Genomic DNA, 17771 nt, shown 5'->3' on the forward strand with positions numbered 1-17771 from the left:
ATCCCTTCCACCTCCTGTCGGCCCCAACAGAGGCCACCCCACCCTTAACCAAACCCTGTCGCTGCAAGGGGGGATGAACCCCTCCCCAAGGGGGTCTCATCCCCTATAACCCCACCCTGGCGCATCCCCAGCCCCATCTCTAGACCCCAACCTTCAGCCTGACCCCTCTCCCAGAGCTCCCTCTTCATCCCAGAGCACCCCAAACCCTTTTCGGGGGGTCCCAAACCTCCTGAGAGCCCCACTACCCCAAAATCCCCTCCTGGGGGATCAACAGCCCCTCCCAGCTGGGGCTCTCAAACCCCCCCAGCCCCTCTGTGTGACCCCACGCGGGTCCCGAGCCCCCCCGGCCCCTCTGTGTGACCCCACGCGGGTCCCGAGCCCCCCCCCAGCCCCTCTGTGTGACCCCACGCGGGTCCCGAGCCCCCCCCGGCCCCTCTGTGTGACCCCACGCGGGTCCCGAGCCCCCCCCAGCCCTTCTGTGTGACCCCACGCGGGTCCCGAGCCCCCCCGGCCCCCCCGGGGGTCCCGGGCCCCATCCGGGCTCGTGGCCCCGCCCACACAAAGACCCCGCCCCTAACCCCGCCCCTTATCCCTTAGGCCGCGCATCTCATTAAACTCACCAATCGCAGGGCGGTATCGGCACCGAAGCCCCGCCCCTTTCACCGCACCCCTCACATTCCTGACCGCGCCCTCATCGCCGTCCGCCAATGGTGAGGCGCCTATCCCGGAGCCCCGCCCCTCGCCGCGCCGCGCCGCGCGCGCCGTGCGCACATCCGGCGCGCGGGGCGGGGGCCGGAAGCGGCGGGCGCGGCGGGGCTGGGCGGCGCCGGGAGCGGCGGAGCGGGAGCGGCACGGGGTGAGCGGCACGGCACCGGCAGCGGCCGGGGCTGAGCGTCAGTGAGCGGGGATCGGCACCGGCAGCGGCCGGGGCTGAGCGTCAGTGAGCGGGGATCGGCACCGGGAGCGGCCGGGTCGTAGGGTGGGAGTGAGCGGGGTACGGAGAGGTCTGAGCGGGGATCGGTACCGGGCACGGCCGGGTCTGAGCCCGGGGATCGGCACCGGGCACGGCCGGGTCTGAGCGTCGGTGAGCGGCACCGGGACACGGCCGGGTCTGGGGGCGGTACCGGCGAGAGTGAGCGGGCACCGGGATCAGGACCGGGCACCGGGCACGGCCCAGCCCCGGGGGCAGCACCGGCGAGAGTGAGCGGGGCCGAAGCAGCCCGGTGAAAGGGGTAGACTGCCCTGAACGCGGCGCTTTGGGGTTAATTCGGGCACGGATCGGTGCCAGCACCCCCGCGGGGCTCGGTTACCGGGGCTGCGCCCACTCACCGCCATCGCCCGGTGCCTGGTCCCGCTTTTCCCCGGTTCGCCGCCGCCCGGAGCGGGGGTTTTTGCGCTGAATCCCCGGTACCGCCCCCGTCCCCCGGGGTGGTTCCCGTGCTCAGCCTGTTGCCGGTTCCTCCTCTGCGTTGTGCGGCTCGTCAGGACGGGATCAATGTGGGATTCCGTTGGGTTTCGTGGTGGCGAAGTGGAAAAATAATAATTGCAGGGTTGTTTTGCACATCGAGTTCTGGAATTCCCCCAGACCTGTGCTGCAGATGCACTAAAAAAAAACCCAAAAAACAAAAACCCGTGGCATCAAGACAGTGCTGTGTGCCCTTTCCCTTCCAGAGGCCATCCTTGTGTCCCTGGAATATTGCTGAGCTTTCTGAAAGCCAAAAATACCCCCTGTTATTCAAGCAGAAAGTTCAGCCAAGCAGCCCGTGCTGGAGCAGGCACTGGAGGGATGCTGAGCAGCTTCCATGCTCAGAATTCCTGATATGGAGCTTGTGCTGCATCCAGCTCAGCTCAGATCCCAGATCCTTGGTTACCTCCCTGCTGGATCCATCACCCTGACAGGGAAAGGAAGTGAGAGGAGTGTGGCAGCTCAGGCTGCCAAGTGAAAAACTCCCAATTCAGATAATTGTGCTGAAAAAGGAGCCTTTGCTCCAGTGCCAAGCTTTAACCCCCTCTTAACATCTGAGTAAAACACCAAATAACATTTTTAATGGCTTCAGGAGGATTTGTTGTATGGGAAAACTGGAATAGGGGCCAGATGATTTTTTTTTTTTTTTTTTTTTTGTAAAGCACTCTTGGTTTTCTAAATAAAGTGGATCTGAAATAGCAGGAGCAGCCAGCACGGGTTCTGGCACAATGTCAGCAAGTATTGTTGGACTATAAACAGCTGAGATCTCTGTCCTGGCAGCTGCTGGGACCAGCAATAGCTGTCTTGTGTTCATGGCTGCTCCTGACCACTGGCTAAATTCAGCCATTTGACTCCTGCCTTGCTTCAAATAATTCCTGCCTTGATGAGCTGAAGTGTTTAAAAAAGAAAAAAAAAATTCTTCGGGCTTTTGGCAGATATAAATGTTGGAAATCATCTGGTAGCTGATCCCCTGAGATATTCCAGTGTCAGCTCAGAAATAAACTGTGGTATGTTCCTAATTTAGTTGTCCCATCTCTATTTCTTTTGCCTGTAGAAACAGGAAGTAGCTGATGCAAATTTGGTGGTGCTGACAGCAGTTTGTCGGGCTCGGTGTGAGCACAAGCGTAGGTTTGACTTGCTTTGGCTATAAAACCAGCATTTGTGTCTTCCAGAATGTCTAAGAAAGGTTAATGTGCTGTCTCAGACAAGCAGATAATTTCATTTTTGGTGGTTTTCTGAGAATTTGCTCGCTCTGAGGCTGGGACAGGCCAGTCCCCAGACAGGAAGCTCCTCTTGCTGCCATGTGCAGGGTTTGATGCTTTTACCAATAAAATCCTTTCCTTTTATTTGCTCTGCTCTGCCTGTTTGTGGCACAAACTGTCCAGAGCTGTGTTCCCAGGCTGTGATGGGAATAAAGGGCAGTTGATAGATGAACAAATGTGCTGTGAAAAGGAATGGCCCCTCTGGCCCTGGGTGAAATGAGAATTTGCTGCTTCCGCTCCACTGCTAATCAAAGTTCAATTGAATTTGAACAAGACCTGGATTTAAATCCTGTGTTGTGGTCCTGGAAGGGAGAGCTGCATCTCCAACCTGTCAGAGAATTCCAACCCTACACAGGCAGCTGGGAAAGTTTCCCTCTGGTGATGTGCAGAGCAAAAATGACTCCAGGATGGTCTGTAGAACAAAAGTGAGCTCAGGATGGTGTCTAGAACAAAAATTATTCTGGATGGTGTCTAGAACAAAAATGATTCTGGATGGTCTGTGTGTGTCTCCTCTTCAGAGTAGGGAATTGAAATCTGATTGTTTGCACTGAGACCTGTGAAGTCAATTTGTCACTTTCTGTTGAATTATTTGACTTTCAAACAGGCCAGCAGACAAAACACTGCCCACTGTGTTTTTATTTTCCTTGCTGAATGTTAATCTCTGGGTTGTGAACCCTGATTTAGTTACAGCTCAATCTTTTTATTTTGTTCCATGTGGATATCGAGGCAGCAGAAATAGCTGCATCCACAGGGCAAAGAGCACAGGGAGGGTGAGTCAAGAGGAGGGACTGACACCCAGGACTTCAGCTTGCCTGCACTTAGCTCTCATTTTGCTGCCAATTTACCGACTGACTTATCTTTTAAGTTGCCCTAATGCCACCCATTAAAAGGAAATTAAAATGAGTTCACCATCTGCCTGGCAGCAGCAGGTTTGCAGAGCTGGCGTGGAGCACTGGGAGTTTGTAGCTCAGGAAAAACAAGGAAGGACTTTGTCAAATGGCAGGGAGAGTGGAAGGAATGTGAGTCCCAGGGAATGCTGTGATTTTAGGACATAAATCCCACGCAGAGCTGAGGGGATGGATGTGCTGCTGGGGGTAGGAAGCAGCTTTTCCATCTGGACTTTGTGGTTGGTAATCCTGATCCGAGCTGCAGTTTGCCACTGGCTAATGGGGCTGATCAGATTAGAGCCCAGCCTGGAATGTGGTGGGGGATCAGCAGTGCAGAACTGAGGCTTTGTGTGCCCTGTGCCACATCCCAGCATGGCACAGCTGCTCTCACAGGTGTGTTTTGGGTTTTTTGGGGGAAGAACCCACACTTTGAGAGCGTGCTGGCAGTGGGGGAGGCAGAGGATCCTGCTCAGGGTTCCTGCATTGCTCACAGTGAAAGAAGCAGAGCTGCTCATTACTCTGATGACAGGGGTGGCTGCTGTGGAGTTTCAGCTTCTCTGGATTCTGTTTTTTTTGTGTTTTTGGAAGCCATCCAGTCGCTGCTGTCCAGTTTTGTGCACAGTCTGTCCTCTGGCTCTGTGGACAGAGGAGGAAACCACTTCTCTTCCTCTTGGAAAGGGGGGGTGGCCTCTCCCCTGCCCCCCACAGCAGAGCTGCTTCTCCTGATGCAAGCAGGCACCAGAGGGGTGGAAAATGGCCTTGTTTGTCTTGTGACATCAGTGCTGGGCTCATGACTAATGCTGGATCTGCCCCACATCCTCTGGAAATTAGGTGAAAATGTGGACTTTGAAGCAGGGCTGAGAGGGCTGTGAACAAAAGCAAAACTCGAGTGAGAACTTGAGGTTTCCTCTCAGAGGGGATCCAGTGTGAGTTCAGCTGAGTAAACCCTGCCTTCCTCCTTCAGCATTCTAGGGAATGCTTTGGGAAGGACCCCCTCCTCCAGGAAGCACTTTGAGCTTCTGCAGACTGCAGCAACCACTTGAGAAGGAAGCTGTGTCCAGGCCACCATCGTGATTCATGCTGTAAAATCTTTTGATGAGTGGTGATAAGATAAAAATGCCATTGGTGACTTTGCTGCTCCCTCCCTGCATTCCCTGGGCATTACTGTGCTGGGAGCCTGACCTGTCTTGTTGCTTGGTGCAAAGCAGTAATTAATGGAAAGTTTATGTGACTTTTAAGACTTTTTCCAGATGAGATGCAGCAAATGGCTGGTGTGCCTGAGCCTCTTTCCTGTGCAGTGGCTGCAGAGGAGGCTCTGCAGAGCTGCAGAGGAAGGACAGGGGTGCCTTGTTGCAGAAGCAGCTCTGCTGCCTCAGCTCGTGCAGCTGCTCCCCTTGGTGTGTGCCAGGGTGGCTCAGGCTCTGTGCTGGAGTGATGCTGGGCTTACAGATGCTCCTGGGAGCAATTCAGGACTCCAGCAGATCCTCCCAGATGCATTTGGAGATTCAAACTTGGTAGTTTTGACCTGGAGCGTGTGAGCTCCCAGCAAAGCAGTTGAGCTGTGTGGTCACAGCTGGGACTTTGGCCAGGAGCTGACTGCAGTGAGACCTTTGTGTCACTGAGTGGTGAGAAGGTGGAAGCTTTATGTCCTTACATGTGTAAAGAGTCCTTAAAATGAAATAGAAACTAGTAAGGAGCAAATGTGGCAATAGCAAGAGGCTGTTGTGCAACCCAGCTGTCTTTGCTAATGTCAGGGTGCACTGCTGGCCAGGAATGATTCTCCTGGAACTGGTAGAGGTGTAGCAGCCAGCCATGAGCCCTCAGTGGCATCTGAGGATGAAGATTGTGTCCTGTGTGCAGGTTGTGGACAGCAGCAGACATGGAGGGGCTGGTGGAGCGGCTGGAGAAGGCTGTGGAGCGCCTGGAGACCGTGTGCCAAGGCCCTGGCACGTGTGGAGATGCCTCTGCCAAAGGTGAGGCCCAAAGCAGCTGCCAGGGCAGTGCCAGCAGCTGTGCAGAGCTGGCATGGGGCACTCTGTGAGAGCTGGGGAGGGGAGGGGGGCGAGGCAGCAGCTCCTGTGCACCCATGGGGGCTGCGGTTCCTGCCCTGCGAAGATCAAAACTCTGTGGCTGCAGCACTTCCTCAGCTCTGGGCTGAGCCTCCTGCAGGTGGGAGGTGCAGCCTGGGGCTGTGGCAGCCTGTGGGATGCTGACAGGTGATGTCTGTGCTCTGCTTTCCCACAGGAGTGGCTCAGTACGTGCAGGCTTTCGATGCCCTTCTGGCCGGGCCGGTGGCCGAGTACAGCAGGATCAGCAGAGAAGTTGGTGGGGATGTGCAGAAGCATGTAAGGACTCTGTTCTCCCTCTGCTGCCTGTCCTTAGGGCTGGAAGGGCCAAGTTTGCTGTCAGAATCTGCATTCCTCTAGCACTGTATCCCAGGATCTTTATAAACCCTGAGGATTCAAAGCAGATGCTCAGATAACCTCCAGGCTGCCACCTACACACACAGGATGAATCAAAGCTTCTCCTGGAAATCCTTAAGTGCCTGGCTGTGTGCAGATTGTGGTGCAGGCCTTTAGGGGGCTTGAGAACTCCCCAGCCCTGAGCTGTGACTCTCTGGTGAGGTTCCTCTGGGGATGGGTTTCTGCAGGAATGTGCTTTGAGGTCAGTGTGGCTGGTTCCTCACAGATGGGATGGTTTGTTCATGTGGCACAAGGGAATCTGCCTCATGTTTGTGTCTGTTTTTAGGCTGAGATGGTCCATGCAGGCTTGATGAGTGAGAGAGCTCTTCTGGTGGTGGCATCTCAGCATCAGCAGCCAGCAGAGGTGAGTGTGGGCAATCCCTAATCACAACCTCTGCCCCCAGGGTCAGGGGTGGCTGTGAGTGTTGGGGGAACCTGGGCTGTCCCAGCTGGGCCAAAAGAGGAACTGGAGGAGGACTGGGGATGCTTGCTGCAGGCAAGAACTGCTCTGGCTGCTCCCCAGTATTGGGCAGAATCCTGGATGTTGGTTCTGGGAGCTGCAGAACTGGCATTTCCCAGTTGTTACAGCAACAAGAGTTGTGGAGCTGTCAGAGCAGCCTGGGGGTGTCACAGCCTCTGTCTCCAGTTTCAGCTGGCACCAGCTCTGCTCAATCAGTGTTCCCTGAGAACCTGCAGACAGGATCTTGTCTGAGCCAGGAGCTACCCTGGGATTTGTGTAGCTCCTGCTTTTCATCATGTGATGCCCAGAGACTCTGAGGCATCAAACTCCTCCAGGAGCAGAGCAGACCCTTGTCTCTGCTGAATGGCCTCTGAATAATCACTGGGCTTTTAGGATTGATTTGTCCTTAGCAGGTAATTTAACACTTTACCCTAGGCTGCTGCTTCTCAGCAGGATGTGTGGCTGAGAATCTGATCCTGAATTCATTGGCTTTTCCCTGCTGAGAACTGTTTTTCCTGAGCAACAGGATCCCACCTCTCTTTTCTTTGCAGTTATTATCTCACTCAGTCATGGCTTCTACTGTTACATTGTGGGAGCTGCATTTCTGTGCTCCTTTCCTATTCACTGCAAAACAGATCTGCATCTTTTTCCCCAAAATCAGCCTTGGAGGGTTGTTATGTTTCACCAGGCTTGCTGGGATGCAGCTCTGTGCAGCCTCTAGCTGAGAATCTGCTTCCAAATCCCACAGACACCTTATTTAAATAAAGGATTATGAACAAAGAACAGCCTTAATGGAGGGTAGCTCTTTGTGCAGGTTGTCTGGCAGGAGTCTTATTCTGGAGCAGCCAGTTTAAAATGCAAAATGTGTGAATTCTCAGTGCTTGAGCTGAAGAATTTCCCCATCCTGTGACTGGAATGTGCTGCTGGGCTGGAGCTTCTGAAAGTGTGGCCTGGCCAGCAGTGCTTGGGACCTCTCAGCTTTCATCTAAACACAGGAAAGGGCAGCAAAAAGCAGAAGCTGAGGCTTTGGAAAGCAAGTTTTGCCCAAATTTGTCCCTCTCTGCTGCCACCAGCAGGAGAGTTTCCGATGCTAAAGGAAGGAAAAGTTGCCTCAGAGGCATCTCTGGAAACTGGCTGTTTGCTGTGCTCTGACCCCAGAGCACTTCTGGCAGTTCCAGTCAGCATTCCAAAGGAACAGCACACAGGAACACATTTTTACCATCCAAATACTAAAGGATTGACTTGAGAATTAACTGGAATCCTGAAGTCTGCCTTGATGGGGGTGACCTTTGAAGTTACTGGGACTCTGGTTGTGAGGCAGGCTGTAGGTGCCTTTCTTTGAGGGCTCATGGAGGAGAGGAAAAATTTAACAAACTCTGTTGGAACACAAGAACCCAGGAAAGGCAAAAATTCTATTTCTGTCCTCGTTACTAACAAGCTTTGTCAGTGTCTCCTGGATTGAACATGAGTCACAGTTCTTGGCGTTCTCCCACTGCGCCGATCCGGTGGGAGCAATGACTTCAGGCCTGCCTTGGACAGGGCCAGGCCTGGACAGGAGCTGCAGCAGCCACTGGTGCCAGTTGGAATCTTGTTCCCAGTCACCACTGCAGCCATTTCAGAGCCATGCTAATTAATCTCCTTAATTGTTGCTGTCCCTCTGTGTCGTTGTGCAGAACGCCTTCTCGGAGCTGCTCAAACCTATCTCGGAGCAGATCCAGGCTGTGCAGAATTTCAGGGAGAAGAACCGTGGTAGCAAACTGTTCAATCACTTATCAGCAGTCAGTGAGAGCATCCCAGCCCTGGGCTGGGTGGCCATGGTAAGGATTCCAGTGGGAATGGGTTTTCCTTGGGCTGATGGGGAGAGTCTGGCTCCCTGCTGGGCTGCTCAGGGCCAACGTGTTCTTTCTGCTCTAGGCTCCAAAGCCTGGTCCTTACGTGAAGGAAATGACTGATGCTGCCATGTTTTACACCAACAGGATCCTCAAGGAGTACAAGGATGTGTAAGTTCACCTTTCCTCTTTGGGATGCTGTTGAACTTGGCCAGCTGGGTGTGCAGGAGCTGCTCCATCCTCTTTCCTTAGCCTTTAATTCCTCCTCCTCTGTCTCCTTGTGTTCTCAGAGATAAAAAACAAGTGGACTGGGTGAAAGCTTATCTGAGCATCTGGACAGAGCTGCAGGCCTACATCAAAGAGTACCACACCACAGGGCTGACCTGGAGCAAAACAGTGAGTGCTGGCTCGGGCAGGGAGCTCCTGGCACCGTCACCAGGCGGAGCCGGTGCCAGCACCTTTCCTCTTCCCTGCTCTTCCAGGGTCCTGTAGCCACAGCAGGGGCTAAAGCAGCACCTCCTCCCCCAGCTGGGCTTGCACCCCCACCTCCAGGGCCTCCCCCTCCTCCTGCCCCCGTGAGCTCCAGCACAGACGACTCGGCCTCGCGCTCGGCGCTCTTCGCCCAGATCAACCGGGGAGAAGGGATCACCTCGGGTACGTGGGGGCTCAGCCAGGGAGGGACCTGCTCTGCTCTGCTCTGCTCCTCCTGCTGTGCTCCTTGTTTTCCTGCTGTTCCTCCTTGCACCTGCTTCAAAAGCACATAAAAACACATCTGGTCCCAGCCTGGGGCAGTGCTTTGCCAGGACAAAGTGAGCGCTCCTGGGGGAGAGTTGTCACTTTCATCTGAAGACATGAACCTCTGGCTGTAAATATGAAAATTTTCCCTTTTTTCTGTTACCTGGTGAGCACATCAGGACATGAAGTGCTGGGCTCAGGGTTTTTTCCAGCTGCAGAATGGAAGAAGAGCTGGCACATTCTGGTTCTGTGGTTCACGTTGTGTTCTTGTCAATATTGCACCAGCATTTCCTGCTTCCTCCTTCCCTTCCTGCCACTCACACTTAGCCCCAGCCTCAGTTTATTTGTGTTTTGACAAGTGCTGTCTTGTTTGGTGTAACCATTGCTGTCTGGTGTTTGTGGAGCTGCATTCCTGGAGGGGAGCTGGGGCTCAGCTTTGCCTTCTCTTGCAGGCTTGAGGCACGTCTCAGATGACATGAAAACCCACAAGAATCCAGCCCTGAAGAACCAAGGGGGCCCTGTGAGAAGTGGCCCCAAACCTTTCACTGCTCCCAAACCAGCCTGTAATGCTAATCCCTCCCAAGGCTCCTCTCCAAAGGCACCTCCATTGCTAGAATTAGAAGGCAAAAAGTGGAGAGTGGTGAGTTCCTGGTGGGTTGGAGGGATGGGAGCTTTGGAGAAGCAAAGGGGGCTCTTCTGGAGACCTTTCTCCTGAGAGGCACCAGCCTGAAGGCACCTGTTGGTTTTTAAAGGGATTTTGATGGATTAATTGCTCTGCATTCAGAAAGTGAAGTGTGTTTCCCTTGCCTTTTCAGGAAAACCAGGAGAATGCCACTAACCTGGTCATCAGTGACACAGAGTTGAAGCAGGTAGCATATGTGTTCAAGTGCACAAACAGTACACTCCAAATCAAAGGCAAGATCAACTCCATCACCCTGGGTGAGTGGGGAGAGCCCTGAAAGCTGCCTCTGCCTGCTGCTGTGTGTGCAGGAGCTGAAACCTCCAAAATCTTCATGCCCTGATCTGCTTTTCTTTGCAGATAACTGCAAGAAGCTGGGGCTGGTGTTTGATGACGTGGTGGGCATTGTAGAGATCATCAACAGCAGGGATGTTAAAGTTCAGGTGAGTGACCTATTCTCTCTCCTGGCTCTGGAGAAATTGTATTTCCAGACCAGGAATGTGGAGAATTTCCAGGAAACATCATCTGTCCCTTGGGAAAGGGCTGAAATTTGTGGTTTTGAGTTGTTTCAAGGCTTAGGTAAGAGCTGAGGGTCTGTGAGGTGGAAAGCACATTTGGCTGCCAAAGCAGGAGGCCAGCAGCAGGATTTATTCCAGTTCAGTTTGTGCATGATTTGAAATGATCAGTGCCTAGTGCTGGCTCAAGTTTTGTTCTAAAGAGATCACCACAAAAAATGACAAACAAAAACCTTTGGATTTTTTGCTAAAAGTGGGAATATTTGAATCCTGTACGATTGTCACGGCGAGGGCTTGGAGTCAAACCTCTCACCTTGAAAGAAAACACACCAAAAAATGCTGTGGCTGTCCAGTTGAAGCTAATTCTACTCTGACCCTTCCAGGTCATGGGTAAAGTGCCAACAATTTCCATCAACAAGACAGATGGGTGCCACGTGTACCTGAGCAAGAGCTCCCTGGACTGCGAGATCGTCAGTGCCAAGTCCTCGGAGATGAACGTGCTGATCCCTGCTGAGGGAGGGGATTTTGTGAGTGCTCCCTCTGGGGCTGGGGGATGCAGGAGCTGGGCTCTGAGCCCTGCAGGGAGTCTTGGTTACAGTGGGGGATGGTTTGGAGGTTGTGAATGGTGATTTGATTGTTTTGGGGGCAGGACAGGCAGCAGTGGTGGTGGAGGAGGGAACAGCATAAAGCTGAGACAAGAAATGTCTGAAGCAGTGGGAGTGGTTCCTGATCTCAGTCATAAACTGATTTTTGACTACAGATTTCTGTTTTTACCCTCCAGACTGAATTCCCTGTCCCAGAACAGTTCAAGACAGTGTGGAACGGTCAGAAGTTGGTTACCAGTGTGACAGAAATCGCTGGCTAAGCTGAAAAGCTCCAAGGCTCACTCCCTCCCCTGGCCCTGCTGTGGGACAAATCTGCTTTCAGATGATTCTCTTAGATTTCTTGTACCTTTCTGCTCTCAAACTGCTTCTCTTCTACCCGAGAGACACAGCTGCCTGCCATCACTGAGATTCCTCTGCCTCAGTGACTGCCCACCTCTCTCAGCAGGAAGGTTTATTTTTCTCTCCCCTTGTCCCATCTAACTGCACCAATTGATCAGAGTCTCGGTGAACTTCACAGCCAGTCCTGGCAGTTGGCTTTCAGAGTGTTGTTTTTGTATTGCCTTTAAGCAAAACTGTTCATGTCAGAGGAATCTTGTCCCCTTTTTAACCAGTGTCTGTCGGAGTCTGCAGTGCCCACTCCCAGGGCAATGTCCTGCCAAGGTCCTGGAAGCTCTCTGGAGCACTTGGTGGCATCACAGGACATGGGAACGGTTTTTGTTGGACCAAAGGCTGAGGAGCTGGGCCAATTCCACCCTGATTTCTCTTCCATCATTCCCACTAGCTCAGTGCATTCCTGACTGTGCCATGACAGGAGGTTTTCATTGCCCAGTGCCACAGGAAGGCTGCGGAGTGACCACCCAGCAGCCTGGAGCTGAGCACCTCTCATTCCATCTGCCCTCCACCTTTGCCCCAGGGCTTCCTTCTTGGAGCAGCTGAGCTCAGGTTCAGCCTCCCAGGATGGTCCTGAGGCTGCCCCTTCCCCAGAGGAAGGGCTGCTCCATTCCAGGTCAGTAGTGCAGAGCTGTAAATACCCGAGTTGGATCAAGTCAGCTCATCGCTCTCTTCTTCCTCATCTGCAATCAGCCCCCCACTGAGTCCTCCCCCTTTTTTCCCCTCCCTGTTGCTTGGCTCTATTTTGGTGGAAGCTTGTAGCCTCTGTTTCCAGGGCCCTGGAGCAGAGGGATGGATCACACAGTACTGTACTGACCCACAAAGGGAGCTGCACGTGCTTTGACCTTCATTTTTCCAACGCCTCGGGTGGCATAAGCATATCTTAAATGCATTTCTTCTGTAAAGTGTCAATGTTCTTTTTCTCTAGTACAAAACTTACATGATAAAAAAAAAAAAAAGAAAAATTATGCAATTTTTTTTTTTTTTAATTTTGAAACTGTCCTGTGACTTGTACTTGTCTTCTCCTGAGGCTTGTGAAAAAACCTTTCTTATGTACTTAAGATTATACAGAAGATAGAATAAAGTTAATGCCAACTTGCTCATTACTGTGGCTCTTGTCTCTTTCTTGGGGGCACATGGGAGCTCAGGCAGGGCAAGGTGCCCCTCTCTGCCTGACCCTGCCTTGATTCCTTTGAATACTTGCCCAGATTTTCTTCAGCTCCCCTCCAAACACAGTCAGTAGTTGTCCAAGCTTTTTTTTTTTTTTCAGTTGGTTAGATGGAAATTTCTTTATTGATTTCAATTGTACAAAAGAGCATAAACCAAGCCATTAGTTGAAAACTGTTCAAGCTGTTAATACTGCAGAATTCCAAACCCTTTTTTTTTCCCCACAGAAACCCCTAAATTTGGCCTTTTTCCCCCATCTGGAAGGATGGGCTGGAACATGATTTCCCTGCATACAGCCATGAGTTTTGCTGATCCCTGCACTAGTGAGTTGGGTTAATACTGCCTGTGTGTCCTGCAGCAACAGGGGATGGAGAACAAACCTCTGGCACAGCTTTGCCCTCAGCCACAGCTCTGAGAACTGAGGTGGATTCCCCTGTGCAGGTGTGGAATTAAACCCTGCTGAGCTAAACCCCTCCCTTGTTCCCCTTCCCCAAATCCCTGCAGCACAGTGCTGGTGTTACAGTGAAAAACCCTGGCAGTGCTCCCAGAGGGGCTTCACTGCAGGAAGGGGAGGATGCTGCTGTCAAACCACTCTTGTGAGAAGTGCAGGTGATCCCCCTGCACCCCCAGGAACACCAACTTCCCTGCCTTGTCCATCTGCTGCAGCCCCAGGCGATCCTGCAGGGAGAAGGGGGAGATTCCACCTCTGCTCTGCTCTCATGCAGGGGGAAAAGGGATTTCAGGGGACTCTTGCAGCAAGGATTTCAACAGGAGCAGAGCTCATAAAACACTGAGCCAGGCAGGACCCACCAGTGCCATTCCCTGAGTTTCACCATGGAATGAGGGAAATGTCTCCCCAAAAAAAACAGCTCCTGGCAGGGGCAGGCAATGCCCCAGGAGTGACAAGAGCAGAGCTGTGGGGACCAGGGACAGCAAAGGGGACACAGCAGAAGCCACCAGAACTCACCTCCTTGTACAGTGAGGTCTCCTGCAGTGGGATGGTCTCCTTGGCTTGGCCACTTTTGTAAAACCCAAACCACTGCATAAAAATGGATAAAAGATGAAGGAACAGCTGCTGAAGGGATCCCAGGAGCCAAGCACAAACCAGAGACAAGGAAGCCCCAAAAGCTGCCCTGCCTTCCTCACCTCAGAGATTGGAGGATCCACCATGGTATCATTGAGGAATTTCACCATCACAAACTTTTTCAGAGCCATCAGGTTTTTCTTGTAGGTCTCGTTGATGCCCTGGATGGAAGCAGGAGAACAAATCCAAGCCACTGGAGAGCCCAGAGACAGGAAAACTGCCTTCTCTTCAATCTTAACCCTCCCAGGCTCTCCTGCTCACTGTCCTTACCCTCTCCTGATTGATGTCAGCCAGGAAAATGCTGTTTTTCTTGTAGTCCTCCTCCTTCAGAGGGTCGTGCCAATACTCTGCTTGCACCAGGCTGGAGAGGGGAGGAAGCAAGGCTCAGCCTGGGATGGCAGAGCTGCTCCTGTGGCCTGGCCTGGCCTGGGGGATGTACTCACTGCTCCTGCACAGCCTGGGTGTAGGCTCCCAGATCCAGGGTTTTTCTGATCCAGTCACAGAGGTGGGAGCTCTCCCCGGGACAGCGTGGGAAGCCATAAACCCCTGGGCAGGGACACAGCTCAGTCAGCCACCCTGACCCCTCCACCCCTCCTGCTGGGCAAGAAACACCTCTTGCAGAGCAGGAGCAAGAGTTAGCCAGGCAGCTTTTAGCCCTGCAAGCTCCTCAGGCAGCCCTCCTGCCCTCCCTGGGAGGTGTGGCAGAGATAAAGGGTGGGGAGTGCTGGGTGCTCCCTCCCCACTGCAAAGAAACACACTCCTGCAATTCTCAGGGGACACTATTTGAAATTCACACCTCCCTTTCCTTGGGGCTTTGGCCTTCCAGATGCTGACTGTTAAATCACCCAGGAGGTTGTTTCACAAATCTCACAGGGTAACTCATGCCAAGGTGTGTAAGAATCCTACCCAGGCAGTGAAGCCAGCTGCTGACAGCTCCCTTTGCACTGCCAGTTAAGCAAGATCAAGATAATGAAATCAGCAAACACTAATTGGGGCAAACAGATCCCCAGCAAGAACAAAAGGACAATTTAACCCCTAAGGAAGTGAGCAGAGTTGAGGAAGGAGCCCCAAAAGGAGCCCAGGAGGTGACATTACCTTGGTGCTGTCCCCCAATGGAGATCAGGTTGAGCATGGGGGGCACAGGGCACCTCTGAGCCACAGCCCTCCTGTGGGGGAAGGGAAAGGAGCTGAGCAAAGCAGGGCCAGCCCACAGCTGCAGCTTCTGCCTGCCCTTGGCCACTTGGGTCACATTTACCTGGCAGAGCAGGGCTGCAGCAAAACACACCCTGCCCCCCTTGGGGGGGAATTCAGCAGTTTGGAGGGTATTAAAGGAGGATGTGCAGCCCCTGGAGCTGGGGCAGAGCACAGACTTACAGGAATTGGCCTCCCTGGGAGAAGCCCATGGCGTTGTAGCCCCCCTGCAGCTGAGGGTCCGTGGCCAGCTGCCTGCACACCTCCCTCACCTGAGCGTTGACATTCATGAAGAAGCTGTTCTCCACATCCTGAGGGATCACAGCAAGAGGGATCAGTGGCACCTTTGCTGCTCTTGTTCTAAGCTCTGCAGACTGATCTTTGTGGTTTAGAAAGAGGAGCTGAGCTTTCACAAGGGCAGAAGTGAAATTCTAGTTTGGAGAGTTCCCTTTACCACGTCCTGCTCTGGTTGGGAAAATTGTCTCATATGGGACAGTGACATTTTCCCCAAAGTTCTTCACAAGTAGAATCACTTCAGATTTTGTTCATGTGTATATAAAAATTAAAAATCAATCCTTTCCAGAACCCAGAAAACCACCTACACTGCACATTGTCCTGAGAAATTATTTAAACCAATTCCATAGGACTACAAAAAACTGTCAAAGGTGCAGAAATGTGTAATTTATTCCACTGAAGTGAATAAATGTTTGCAAATCAAGAAGCATGACCAGGGATAAAGCTCTGCCTCAGCCAGCATCCATCCCACGCATTACCTGCAGTGGTTAGAGTGTGCTAATCAGTGCATTTGCATATTAATCCAATTTAGGTCAGGGATTTGTTTTCCCCCAGTGCATTTCTGCAGGTATTAGCTGGACTTTATCGGGTTCTACCTGCCAAAGCTGTTTATCTCAGCGAGGAGAGAGAATTAGCAGGGAAAGCACAGCAGGAATCCTGTTAAACCCAGGGGCTGCAGGCAGTGACATCGAGTGACATCGAGTGACATCGGCTCACCTGCAGCATGCTGCTCCCGATCCTCAGCGACAGCACGTAAATCCCCGGAATTTTTTTCTCCACCAGTTTTTTGATGTAGCCCATACTGACCGGATTGCAGCAGCTGTCTCCTGCCAGAGAGAGCCCCGGGATGCACCACCGCGGCCCGGCCCGGCCCTCACCTCCACGCCGAGGGGAGGAGGGTCAGCGGGGCGACACCGAGCGCCCCCCGGGGCTGTCGGACCCCCAGCCGAGCGCTGCGGGAGGGGCTGGACTCACCCATGCCGTGCCAGATCACCAGCGGCGCGGCGGCGGCCGCGGGGCCCGGGCACAGCGCCAGCAGCGCCAGCAGCGCCAGCACCGGCACCGCCGCTCTGAGCGCCGCCATCTTGTCCCGTCACATGACCGCCGGCGGCAATGGGGGCGTGGCTTGTTGTGGGCGTGGTTTGTTGTGGGCGTGGTCAAACTGCGAGCGCTCCTCCGGGGCCGCGGGTTCGAGTCCCGCCGTTCCCCAGAACAGGAATGGTGGATTTGTCTTTATTGTGGATCTGCTGGTAGATAAAGTTAGCAACGAGAGATAAATGAAACAATGGGAGGGATTCCACTGATTGATGAATGGGGAAAGAGATTTGCTTTTACAAACAAACTGTAGGTTTGCTGGGAAATGGAATTGGGTATTGGAAGATGAAAGAAGCGATGGGGGAAAATTATCAATTGTATAAGAATTAGAAATTAAAAGGGAGGGTTGTACATTAGAGGGGAATCTCAGGTATCAGGTGTTTGGGCAGTCTGTGCCTCTCAAGTACCTCAGCAATGGGGAAAGAGAGAGGGAAATTTGGATAAAAGGAGCTGCATCCTCCAAAAATCTGAGAGATCCCAGGGCAATGCCCCATGGCCTCTCCCTTTATTCCAATAAAGCAAAAAGGACTCCTCTGCCTCCTTTTTGGAGATAAACCTCTGGTGTTTGTGGATTCATTTTCCTTACACCTGTCACCCAGAAATCCCAAATCCTGCGTGACTCTCAGGCAGGAAACCCACGAGGGTTGTTGTGCCCGTGGCACCGCGTCCCCCCTGCCCTGCCCTGCCCTGGGGCTGGGCACACCCTGCTGGGCTGCTGGCAGCAAATTCTTCTCAGCACCGAGTAAGGACAAGCCTTTTTCTGCCACCCAGCCTTCCAACACACTTGTAAAGCAGTTCCCATTTCCTCCCAAGGGAACTGCTGGTGGCTGTGCTGTGCCCTGGCTGCAGCCCCACACTCACTCTGGTCCTTCTCACGCTGCCCTTGACAATAATCAGCAGGTATTGATATCAACCACGTGGATATTGCACATCTGTGCCACCCCTGGCTCTGCATCCTTCCCTTTTCCAGTCCCACAAGGCCTCTGCAATTCCTGCTGTCCCATTTTCTTCTCGAGCTGCATTGGAAATTAAGGGTTGAAATAAAGGCTGAAAATCCCCCCCATTTCGCAGGGATGATCCTAACGTTGCTCAGCACTCCAGGCAGAATTCCTACAGAGAAAAAAGGGACAGGAAGCACCCACTCCTCTCCCTCCTGGTGACAGTTTCCTCCTTGCCTCCCTCAGGAAATCTTTGCTCTGTCTCTCCCCAGATCCTGCTGGGAATCACAAATCACCTTTGGCATAGTGGCAGGGATTATTGCTGCCACTGCAGCTGGACTTCCCATCACCAGGTAACCTGGGGCCAGGAACCAACAGCACATCCCTGGATGAAACCCAACCCTGCTCTCAGCAATGGATTCCTTTCTTTGCACTGAATCCAAAACGACATCAAGCCCACCCCCTCTCCCAAAGAAAATGTGTTGTAGCACCTGGCAAAACAGAGCTCTGGACTATTCTGGGGACAGGGATGACTCAAAAGCAGGAAGAGCTCCACATGGGACCCATCTGGATGAATTTGGAGATGGGAGAGGGTCGAGGGAGTGGGTGCCAGGCAGGAAAAGTGTCCTAAATTCAGCAGAGAAATGCCAAGGTAGGAAATATCTCTCCAACAAGATGGGCTCGGGCAATTCCTCCCTGTGAGGGTGGGCAGG

General features: G+C 52.9%; 2 protein-coding genes across 2 annotated transcripts; one reads left to right on the forward strand and one right to left on the reverse strand.

The window, feature by feature from the left end:
- Positions 1-741: 741 nt before the first annotated feature.
- On the forward strand, positions 742-12392 carry CAP1 (cyclase associated actin cytoskeleton regulatory protein 1). Its single transcript, XM_079325890.1, has 13 exons — positions 742-856; positions 5475-5587; positions 5859-5959; positions 6363-6440; positions 8210-8353; positions 8451-8536; positions 8656-8761; positions 8848-9019; positions 9553-9740; positions 9916-10039; positions 10140-10222; positions 10678-10821; positions 11076-12392. The coding sequence occupies exons 2-13, from the start codon at positions 5494-5496 to the stop codon at positions 11157-11159; spliced, it is 1404 nt and encodes a 467-aa protein (XP_079182016.1). The 5' UTR covers positions 742-856; positions 5475-5493; the 3' UTR covers positions 11160-12392.
- A 171-nt stretch (positions 12393-12563) lies between these two features.
- On the reverse strand, positions 12564-16155 carry PPT1 (palmitoyl-protein thioesterase 1). Its single transcript, XM_079325891.1, has 9 exons — positions 16001-16155; positions 15743-15852; positions 14915-15042; positions 14636-14706; positions 13984-14086; positions 13811-13901; positions 13603-13701; positions 13424-13495; positions 12564-13134 (listed from the first exon to the last, which is right to left on the reverse strand). Exons 1-9 carry the CDS (start codon positions 16107-16109, stop codon positions 13012-13014), a joined length of 906 nt encoding a protein of 301 aa, XP_079182017.1. The 5' UTR covers positions 16110-16155; the 3' UTR covers positions 12564-13011.
- Positions 16156-17771: the final 1616 nt, after the last annotated feature.

This window comes from Erithacus rubecula (assembly GCF_903797595.1).
Source record: "Erithacus rubecula genome assembly, chromosome: 23".
NCBI classification, from domain to species: Eukaryota; Metazoa; Chordata; class Aves; order Passeriformes; family Muscicapidae; genus Erithacus; species Erithacus rubecula.